The sequence below is a fragment of the Temnothorax americanus genome, unplaced genomic scaffold, assembly GCF_048541705.1.
Source record: "Temnothorax americanus isolate GAGA-0224 unplaced genomic scaffold, ASM4854170v1 Scaffold4, whole genome shotgun sequence".
Lineage (NCBI taxonomy): Eukaryota > Metazoa > Arthropoda > Insecta > Hymenoptera > Formicidae > Temnothorax > Temnothorax americanus.
The window spans coordinates 7,324,681-7,335,678 of NW_027509547.1; the positions used below are offsets into that span (position 1 = coordinate 7,324,681).

The 10,998-nt window shown below is 40.1% G+C and overlaps 1 protein-coding gene across 1 annotated transcript; it reads left to right on the forward strand.

Annotated features, from left to right (window-relative positions):
* The first annotated feature begins 2,440 nt into the window (after positions 1–2,440).
* On the forward strand, positions 2,441–3,962 carry LOC143902374 (lectizyme). Its single transcript, XM_077415217.1, has 3 exons — positions 2,441–2,764; positions 3,320–3,629; positions 3,718–3,962. The coding sequence occupies exons 1-3, from the start codon at positions 2,484–2,486 to the stop codon at positions 3,880–3,882; spliced, it is 756 nt and encodes a 251-aa protein (XP_077271343.1). The 5' UTR covers positions 2,441–2,483; the 3' UTR covers positions 3,883–3,962.
* The last annotated feature ends 7,036 nt before the right edge of the window (positions 3,963–10,998 follow it).

Genomic DNA, 10,998 nt, shown 5'->3' on the forward strand with positions numbered 1-10,998 from the left:
GAAATGTATTCAGAAAAATTAGTCGTGACCTTTCATTTGACAAAAGAATTTTTTCTTCGATCGCGTATTTCATTACAATTTTAGCCGACGGCGAAATAAGTTTCTTGATTCTCACAACGCGGCGAGTCCGCCGAGATAAAAAAAAGAAAGAGAAGATTTGGTTCTCGCCGGAGGCTAACGCAGGTTTCACACAATTCTAGTGCAACCCCGAGATATCTCCATATTTTCCCAACGAACCAAAACACTTTCAAACAAACCTTCTATACGAGACGACGGGGTCCGCGACAGGAGAAAGAAAAACTGCGACACTCGCCCCGAGGAAATAAGAAAAATCCTATAGTTCGAGATCTGAGAGACGTTGCGATCGGCATCAGCTCACGACAGGTACGGACAAAGCACCTTGCATTGTATCTCTCGTCAAACCCTCGGGGCTAGTGGATCCCAGATACCAGTCGTAACGAGATTATTGTAAGCGTTGAGCCATAGAGAATGGCTATGAACTCACAATGAAGATCCCAGAACGAATCACATTCCCTAAATGCAGTTGCCAAACTCGTGTATGTGAGATTCTTTTGAGGAATCTCAGCTTCTGATTTCCTCAAAGCACTGGGAGATGAAATATCAGATATAATGATATAAAGGAGTAAGGAAGCAAAGCTGCTTTAATTATAACATTACTTCTTTCGCTGATGCAAAAAGTAAAAGTGAACGATCGTATTAATTTAACTCGACAATTATATGTATATACGCATATATACATATATATGTATATACATATGTATATATAATTGTTTTCTGCATTGACGTGAAAAATATCTTTAACATCAAGAAATATTTTTAAATTTTTATTAGCTCACTTTTCCTATTTATATATTCTTATTCTGTTATTATATCAACTAATACGAAATATTAACTTAAAAATATATTTAATATTTTTTAAGTATAATTATCTTGGTTAATTATAAATGCTTATGTTACCTGTAATGTACTGAGTTGGAAGTTGTACTAACAGCGCAGAGAGTGGTTCGTTAAAAGTATACGGAAAGAGAGAAATAAACAAATATTTCGCAGAAAGAGGTAATTCGGGCATTTATGCTTTTATCCCCTCCATAATTATTTTCTTCCTAATCTAAACTCTTTATTTCATTGACCTGAAACTGGAAATTCCGTTTTTATCACAGACAATCTTGATAAATAAATAAATCAAAAATAAATCCACTCTATCTATCATAAACTGGATTACTTCCCGGATTCCTCTTCATATAATGATTGATCATAATCAGATAACGATAATATAAACAGTTTATCTACTGAATGATCCATCATAATTGAATTGTAGCTTAATTGATTGATGCTGAAAAAATGTTTTATTGTTATTATTTAAATAAATTTTATATTTGATTAGCATGTTAAAAAAAACGTGACTTAAACAATATCGAAACAAATAACAAATAAAAAGAAAAATTAATTTCTAATTAATAATATTTTTTATCATTGTTATAATCGTTGTTTCTTGTTAAATTTAATTTATTTCAAAGTTACGACCATTATCAGAATAATTAAAATATCCTTTATTAATTTTAATATGCATTTCTTAACATTATTGTCTTAGCGGATGTTCTTGTTTGACTTATTGATGAGCGCTTTTTTCTAAAAAAAAGCAAAGATTGATTGAGGTAAGTAAATTAAGTAATTAAACTTTAAATCTAAAATGTAATTGTGTGAATAAAAAAATGTAAAGATAAATTACATTTTCTCTCTTTATGTAAATAACTGAACTCTGTGAACTTATACATTTACACATTTTATAATATATCAGTGTGTTTAATTTTATAATAGAAGCCATTTCGCAGAAATTGTATAGATTTTGTTATATTGACAATATACAATATGTAGGACTAGTAGCATTGTTCGTTAAAATTAGCTGCGACGTACAATTTGACTCAACATTGATATCAATACAATTAAGTCGTAAGACTGTCTACAGTAAATCTTTCTTATCGTAAACGAATTTTCGTAGATTACAATGGATTATCAGCGAAGCGTCATATCATTGATCGTTCAGATATCATATCGGAATGCATTATATTCGGATGAATGCACTCCATGAAACGAGTATAAAATGCAGTCAATTCGTTGGTTTGACATCAATCAGCGAAATGTTTTCCAAAGCAATCGTATTCTTTGCTCTCTTAGCAGTGGCGATCGCCGGTAAGTCAATCTTCTTGATTTATACAACACGTATAATTTGGGATAAATCCATTAAGTTACATTTAAAAAATAATCACTAAAACAACATAAAATACAAAATGCATCGTTAAGTAAGAGCAAGACTTAATTTTTATTGTATTATTACTTTTTCTAATCATTATATTTCACACAGAACTATCTTTGGTGCGTTACGCTCAACTTTTTCTGGCAAGAATATATATTTTTAAATATTATTAATTGAAATTTTAGCGAGACCCCGAGTCGGTCTTCAGATGCCGATCTTGCCGCATTTTTCACCTCAGGTGGTCGGAGGTGAACCAGCACCGGAAGGTGCTTACCCGTACATCGTTTCCCTTGACTTTTTCTCCCAGCACTTCTGCGCCGGATCCATTTTGAATGAGCGCTGGATCATAACTGCAGCGCACTGCATTCAAGCACTTTCTTCTGTAAATTATATTAGCGTCAAGGCTGGAAAGCATCATATTCTACGTAATGAGCCCAACGAACAGACGGTCAAAGTTTCGCAAGGTTTTGTACATGAAAAATATGGGGGGTAAGTAAAACGTTGAAAATCAATAAGTACGAACAATTAGTTTTTATTCGGATTAATGTCCGTTTAACGTCGCGTAAATAAGTCACGGTCGGTCTCGCTCTGCGCTTTACCGTGTCTCTTGATATATAATTAATGCTGTATTTATAATTGACTTGCAATTGTGTATATTAGCAATGTAGAATATAATGTTTCTTGCATCAATAATCAGAGCCGCTCTATTTATAGAAAAAATTACAATAATTAAAATTACTAATAATGACGCAGCATATTGATATTTTGGTTATCACTTAATATTTACGATTAGAAAAACTTTATATATCAGATAACTGATAAAACACGGAAAAACTATATCTCAGATAAGCGATGATGCACGAAATAAATCTCAGGATCTGTTGGGTTTCATATATACAAAATATTTCCGTCAACTCTGTAGATTATTATTATTTTTCCACTAATACTACAATTCTTCTAGTATTAGTTTTACCTTTAAAGTTTCGTTATTAATAAATATATAATTTTATATTTGTATCAAAGTATATATTTTCTAATTTTCAGTGGTGTTGGTCCATATGACATTGGTCTGCTTAAGCTTGCGTCCCCATTGAAATTGACAAAGCGAGTACAAGCCATCGAGTTGGCAGCACCAGAAAGTGAACCATCGGGACAGGCATGGCTTGCTGGATGGGGTTCCGTCTCGAGTAGCCATTTCCCGGAAATGCCAGCAATACTTCAGCACGTTCAGAAGGAGTACGTCGATCGCAATGTTTGTCACGAATCCGTCGTTCGCTTGACTGGATCTTCTCCCGTTCATGAAACCAATGTCTGCACTGATGGGCCATTGGACGAGAAAATCTCCGCATGCAGTGTAAGTTCCAGACGTTCGATAAATTTAATAAATCACCGTAGCAGTAGCATCGCCTCTATTAATCAAAATCTTCAATATACACTTTTAGGGTGACTCCGGTGGCCCTCTAATCTCGTACAATGGACAAAAGCCGGTGCTCACTGGAATAGTATCTTGGGGTATTATGCCATGCGGTTATCCAGGCGCGCCATCCGTGTACACCAGGGTGTCCAAATTCAATGATTGGATTGCACAGAAAATTGATAGTTATTAATGACGGCAATATTGACGACGTATCACTGTATACCGATGACGAATTATTATATATTATATATTATATATTATTCAACATTAAATAAATATGCAGCATAAATGAACAATGATGTTTTTTATCCCCGCACTAAATCAATGGAAAATGGCTTTCGGTCAAATTGGCTGAATTTTTTATATGTTCATTTTTAATAAAATATCGAATATAATTATATGAAGAAGCAAGGAGGCAACGATGCTTTAATTATAACATTACTTCTTTCGCTGATATAAAGTAAAAGTGAACGAACGTATTAATTAACTCGACAATTATATAATCAGATATTCAAATCAATGCACTTCTGTGATCACACACACACACACACATACGTACTTAAATATTAAATATATAATCAGAACACACGATCATATTTAACTGTGTAGAACATGAGATATTTCCTTTCTATTATACGCAGTACCATTCGAACAAATAGGTCTGTACCCCCTGTGTAAGCCCCCTTAACAGTAAATACTTTACATATTACGGATCATTTGCGCGACCCAATTTGCGCTCTCGCATAAGCTAAGTAATACGCGAGCGTTATTGCGGAATCTTAAATCAGCCGTTCCGTGCATATGCGTGCCAATCCTAGTAATTAATAAATTCGTAGCCGGACAAGCGACCACCCACCACCAGGGTCTCCCTCTCAGAGTTTCGTAACCATAAACGGCACTTTCGTATATACGCGCGCATTGAATTAGCGGAGTACCGTAGTGCAATGCAGCAGCGACCCGCTGACCAGGTAAGAACGCGCGGTCTACCTGCTCGATCGCTCTCAGCGGGAGGTCCGGGCACCATAATTCCGCCTTCGCCTTCGCCTCTGGCGTCATTACGAGATGCGTGGTGCGCGTTACACCGGCGACTACCAGGCGACTCGTTGGACATAATCATGACGAGTCTTTTCTATCTCCTCACTATCGTCCACCTGACTTCTCGGAGGCAGATGACACCTTAAAAGCGAAGCCCAACGCAGGGGGTGACTCCTTCTGCCGATTCGTCAGGTAGAAAGATACCTGCGCGTCTGCTTTTAGTCGTTGTCCGGTGCCTGATGTCACTTGCCTCTACGCTTCGAGCAGATGAGTCACTAATGAGAACGAGCTGTGGCATGCAGGATCGGGCCAGGCGAAGAGCAGAAGCTTAGAGTATTACCATTCGACGAGGCTTATCTCGATCTCGCGATCGTCTCGGTCAGTGGGTGCGTCATCTGCTGATGGCGATTAATTAGTCGCCCGTGGAGGCCGCGCCGATCTATGAACATCATTACTTGACGATCCGACTTGGATAGATCTCGAATGTATAGCTTCCTGTATCGCCTACAGCAATATCTTATCTTAAAATAACGTCTCGCGGAATTATCAATTTTTATACAAGTTATTTCAATAAATTGATCAAAATTACTTACACAGAAACTATTATTCTAAAATAAATGGGATAAATGTAAGATTTTATTGTTTGAGAATTGAGACTTAGTATGTGCAATATATTTTGATAAAACTATATTATCTCTGCAGCGTATAGAAAAAGGATCACCATTTTTTTTTACCGACAAATTGACAGCGTTACTTTCGCCTGTTGGCTTGCATGCTGCATCCGTATAATGTTAAAAAATCGCGGGAGGCACGACGTGCCAAAGTGCGACATCATCGTAACGATAACGAGTATACTCGCGCGACGAGAGCGACACGATCAAAAGCCCAACGTCGCTCGTCCATCCGTCGCCTCGCCGTGTATAGGTTCCGTCCGGTTGAACCCTTGCATGTCCAATTAATTCAATGAGTGAATCAGGCCCCATTCCACCGCCTGGCTCGTATGTAACGTTTTAATGATACTCCCCTGTCTCTCGGCCAGATGACTCCCGATGGCTATCTGCCCCTGACCGTCGGGCGGCACACCCCTATGGACGACCCCCTGGCATCGCGCACGTGCCGCGTAGAAAAAAAACCACATGTGACGGAATATACGCGCTGGCTCATTACGATATGTCGGATGCTTCTTCCGGCAGTTCCGGCAGGTACGACACGGGCGTTTCGTAACATTTGTTCCTAGCTATATAGTCGACACGTCATTTTCTGCTCAGAAATCTAAGGGTGTTTAGAATTCACATTTACCGTTTACCATATCTGCTGTAATGAAAGTAATCCTTTTATAGACTAACTTTCACCTATGCGAGATTAATATCCTGTTTCCAGAACTTTGATCTGGCCGATGCGATGCTGACTTTTCCCAAAGAACTCTGAAGAATCTTCCCGATGTTACAATTTTAAAGACAATTCTTAGCAACTAAATTAAAAAATTAAGCTTCGAAGAGATAATAGATATTAACTTTAATTTTAATACAAAAATAAATAATAAATATATCATGGAAGGACATAGAACAAATTTATCCTCGCATAAAAAATAAATTTTTTCGAAGAAAGATATGTTTATCGGAAAGAAATAACTCGCATATTGACGATGCAACGAAGAACGTCACGATTCTGTCAGCGACACTAATTGAGAATAACGTACGTCTTTGTGTGCCGCGACGACGGCGGCGATGTTCTTTGAGGCCTGATGTGAGAAGACACTTAGGGTGGGCGTACTTACTAGAATCTCGTCGCTGGGACGCGAGATTATACGCACGCCAGTTACACTTCGCGAGAAAGAGGGAAGAAGAAAGGACGTTCAGGGCAAGAGTAAGAGGAGCGTTAAAGCAGCGAGAACGGACTACGTATGAGCAGCGTATAGTGCGTACGTCTCGTGGGATACATACTACCCTGGGATGTTGGAATTATTGCCCCGTGGGCCGGCGACGGCGACTGAGCCGCAAATGGGACAGGTTGTTTCGCGTTGGTGGAAACGGACGATAAATCGCGGAAATTAAATCGCTGCTATCGCTTGTCGATAGCCGTCCGGCACGGACAACGTACGAGTCGCAGCGGCCACAAAGGCGAAGTGATCGTCTCGTTTCATTATAAACGAGTTATAATTTGATATATGATGATCCTGCGGATATGCTTTCCGTAATTCCAGGACATTCAAACACGTTGACGAATGGCCAGATAAAAAAAAAGTTATTCTTAACAATATAAAACCTTTATCTTCATAGTTCCACAAAATATAATTTGGACGGCAAAGAAAAATTTCTTTTAGTAGAAATTAGGAAATACAGTAAATAGTTAATTAATTAATTAATTATTAACTAAAAATTGAAATTTGTAGAAAATTAGCAAATCACGCAAAATTATAATTACAGAGCGCATTTATTAATTACAGAATTTTTATTAATTCATGAGATTATCGCGCGGGCGAGATAAGCCGGGCGATCCTTAGCTTCACGTCACACGCAATCGCTGACGACAATAGCCGTTGTTCGCTCCTGAAGAACACTCCCGTCTTGAGGAGGATCGTGTTTGAAGTAAGGCACCGTAATGCCCGAACGAGCGGCGGCCGGAACGCCGGCGGCCACGAAGATCCCATCGCATAAGGTACACCGGGCATAGCGTGCGGAGTAAATGTTCCAATCGTCGTCGTGCCCTGTCCACAAATTATTCCTCGTGTTCTGCACGATGCGCAGCACGAGCTCGGCGCACACGCGCGCATCGTCCCCGAGTACGTGCGCACGTACGAGAGTTCACGGCTCCGCTCCGCCGCGGCGGCGGTGGCGGCGACGGCGGCGGCGGCGGCGGGTGCAGCAACTCTTCCGCTCATTCCGAGAACCGAGTATCTCGTCTGCGTTCTCGTAGAGAGACTCCAGCGTCTTGTCTCGTATGCCACGATCGACCTAGCCGGAGACTCCTCGATACTCCTCCCTTTCACCCCCCGAGTCTCAGGGCGCTGTATTCCGAACGACCAGTCGGCACGGACAACGGTAGAAACGGCTTCGAGAAAGAGAAGTCGCACGAACGCGAGGAGGAGAACGACGGCGGAGAACGGTAGCACGTGTGGCTACATCGATTCGTTTCTCGTCTTCTTGCGGCGAAGTAGTTAAGACGTTTCTTCTTCCCCCGGGGGCTGGGCGTCGTGACGTGAACGGCTCGTTCCGAGTCGAGCTCTGTTATTATTATCTGCTTGCACTGTTAACGCGCGCGATATTGTCCCGAGGGATTTAACAGGCAAAAAAGGACGATGCGCAGGCAGAATAAAACGATAGAGAGAAAAAGAATGAGCTGTTGACAATGAAAAGCATGAGAGAGAAGAGTACTAACGTTATAGTATCCGCTCTATTTAGACGAGAATTATCGCGAGAATTATAATGATATCAAATTATATGATATTAAATAGTATAAGATTAGCGTTGCCAACTTTGTTAGAAGTTAGCATCTTGAATTACGAGAGTTAACGAACCTGATGCATAAAGGACACAATCGAGCGAACGGTAGCGGGATAGAGGGTTCGACGGTCTATTTTCTTCGAGCGGGCGATAGTCAAAGTGCTCTCGTTTGTTTCTCGTTTCGAGTCGTGTCGTTCGCGTCGTGAGGAGCTCAGGCGAGCAACGCCTATCTCTCATCTGCCGTCCACCTGTATTCCTCGTATTGTCAGCACGTGGAATCCCGTGGAAATTAACGATTGACCCCCGCAAGAGTCTGGCGCTTATCTGGCTCGCTCCATCGCGGCCGTGGAGAGAACGTTGCGGGCTCCCATGCGCGCGATCGCAGATATGGCGGCGGCGGGCGGCAGCGCGACGGCGGTGGAGGAGGCTGTGCGGTCGAATAAGTATATCGCCGACTGACGCATTTACAGCGCGGATACAGGATACTCGAGGCTTGAAAGCGAAATGGAAATTGCGAGATGCGAGCATGGATAGGCAGCGGACGTACGGCAACCGATGTACATTTATCGCCATTAATGCTGTTGCGGCTGAAAATTTGCTTCTTCGAAAATTGAATATTACACGAAAACTTGTCCTCTCCTCGCCTCGTCTTTTTCCGTATAGTGTATCCGCCGAATTAGTCACGTCAATGTCAAATTGGCCACGTGAATCGCGCTACCTTTTTCAGCGGTTGCACACAATACGCGAGAAAAACAACGCAGTACACAATACAGAATAGAGGGTGACTAGGAGCATTTCAAGAGCCGCATTAGCCGCGATCGATTGAAACGCACAAAAAGCAGGTGCTTCTTCTCGGTCTCTAGCAGCGAGCGAAACAGTTTCTTTGAGAGAACGAAGCCGGTGCGAATCGCCGGAACGAATAGAGCCGACAGGTTCTAGATCCTCTCCTTTCTTGGCCCCCATCGTTCTTACCACGACTCTGACGTTTCAATTAAATTCAAGGCCCGATTCCGTCTTCAAGCGAACTCCGTTAGCGATGCAAATAGAAGGAAAGTGATAATTGTGCAGGCGCGCTTCTCTAGAAACTTAATATCTTATTCTTGATCATAAACTCACTTGCACTTAATGTATTGTAATTAAATTTCAATGAAAAATTTTATTCTTTTTTTTTAACGCAAGATATTATATATATATATATATATATATATATATATATATATATATATAATATCTTGCGTTAAAAAAAGAATAAAATTTTTCATTGAAATTTAAAAAAAAAAATATATATATATATATATATATTATATATATATAATGATATATTTTTTATTCTCATCAATAAAGTATACCAATAAGATAATATATATAAGATTATATGTATAATATATAAAGATAATACTGTGCAAATTTAGATATATGTTGCGAAATATAAATGTCAGCCAATTTGTAACAATGCGTTATTATAAGACAATATTTTTTCGAGTGCACAATTTACTAACGATACGTTGCATCTCTCTCGGAAGTGCAACAGTCCCCGGGAACATTATGCTTTCCTTGGTTTATCGGACAGTTATCTTGAAAAAGAGATGTCCCAAAGAGCAGTTATGTGTTATGTGCCCCCCGGGTAGAAAAAATAAAGATTAATAGTATTACTGCCGCACGTGCGAGAATAATGACGTGAAAGTTGAAACCGAATGACAGCACAAAATCTGAAATCGTTATCAGATGAAAACGTATCGCTCTTAGAAACTTTTAAAAGATAATACACAAAAATTATGGCAAAATTTACTGTATATAATACATCATGCATGCAAAGCGGCAGGGAAGATATTTCAAATTAGACCCAATTTAATAATGCTATTAATTGAAATTTATGATTACTGGTGAGTTCTGCACAATAGTTCTATCTAGCTTTGAGATCCGTAGACACCTGCTCGCTGATACAAACAGCTTCAGGGCCCGCATCAGACGTCTCGTAGAAAAACGAAATCATCGTAGAACCGCGCCCATGCCGAGCGCGACAACCCGTTAAACCCACTCTGGACTGCGTCCAGATATCATCGCGAATGCTAAACAGAACAGAGGGAGCTCCACGCTCGTCCTTCTTCTCGTCGCCCGTAAGTAACTTTTGCTCGATACGTCACGTCGACCCCACCCGCGAGGATGGGCGACCGTTTGACGGCGTACACGTGGCAAATCGATCGCAATAGCGTATACGGGGGAAGTCTTCGTCGATTTATGACGCATGAAATTCTCTCACCGGTGGAAGGTCGGTCGAAAAGAATTCAGGAAACAAAAGGATACATTGATTCGAAGTGTTTTGTCATTGCGCGCGCACTGATAACGCGCTACATCCTGGCACGTTGAAGCATTGTACTCTGCACGCTGATTTGAATTTATAAGCGCCGATGCGTCGTTGCTCGTTCGAGAACGTCTATTGTGCGGCAGATCGGGGGGCGTTGTTTCAACGCGTAGACAAACGTCGTTTCCCTCGGGATCTCAAACTTCGATTGAAACATAATTTACGGGGTCAGGAGAGATCGAAGTTTACGTTAGAACGAGTTACTTTCGATGTTGAACTTTGAACTTACAATATACATTTTCCATAATTTGTACAAATCAATTAAATGTAAATATATATATAGTTACGTATAATATTATAGATAATAAATTTTTTGAAATAATTATAGGAGAAATTCAATAAATATTGTCTAAAAAGAAATATCTATATTTTTTAGGAAAGGACTATTTGCAGAAAGTTTGCCGTAAATTCTACGGGCGTGGTCTAAATTGTCCATGACCGTCGTTTATTTTCCCCGTCCATCTCG

Coding starts and splice junctions, on each gene's coding strand:
- LOC143902374 (XM_077415217.1), top strand. CDS start 2,484: ATGCCGATCTTGCCGCATTTTTCACCTCAGGTGGTCGGAGGTGAACCA. Junction 2,765..3,319: donor GTACATGAAAAATATGGGGG/GTAAGTAAAACG, acceptor TCTAATTTTCAG/TGGTGTTGGTCCATATGACA. Junction 3,630..3,717: donor AGAAAATCTCCGCATGCAGT/GTAAGTTCCAGA, acceptor ATACACTTTTAG/GGTGACTCCGGTGGCCCTCT.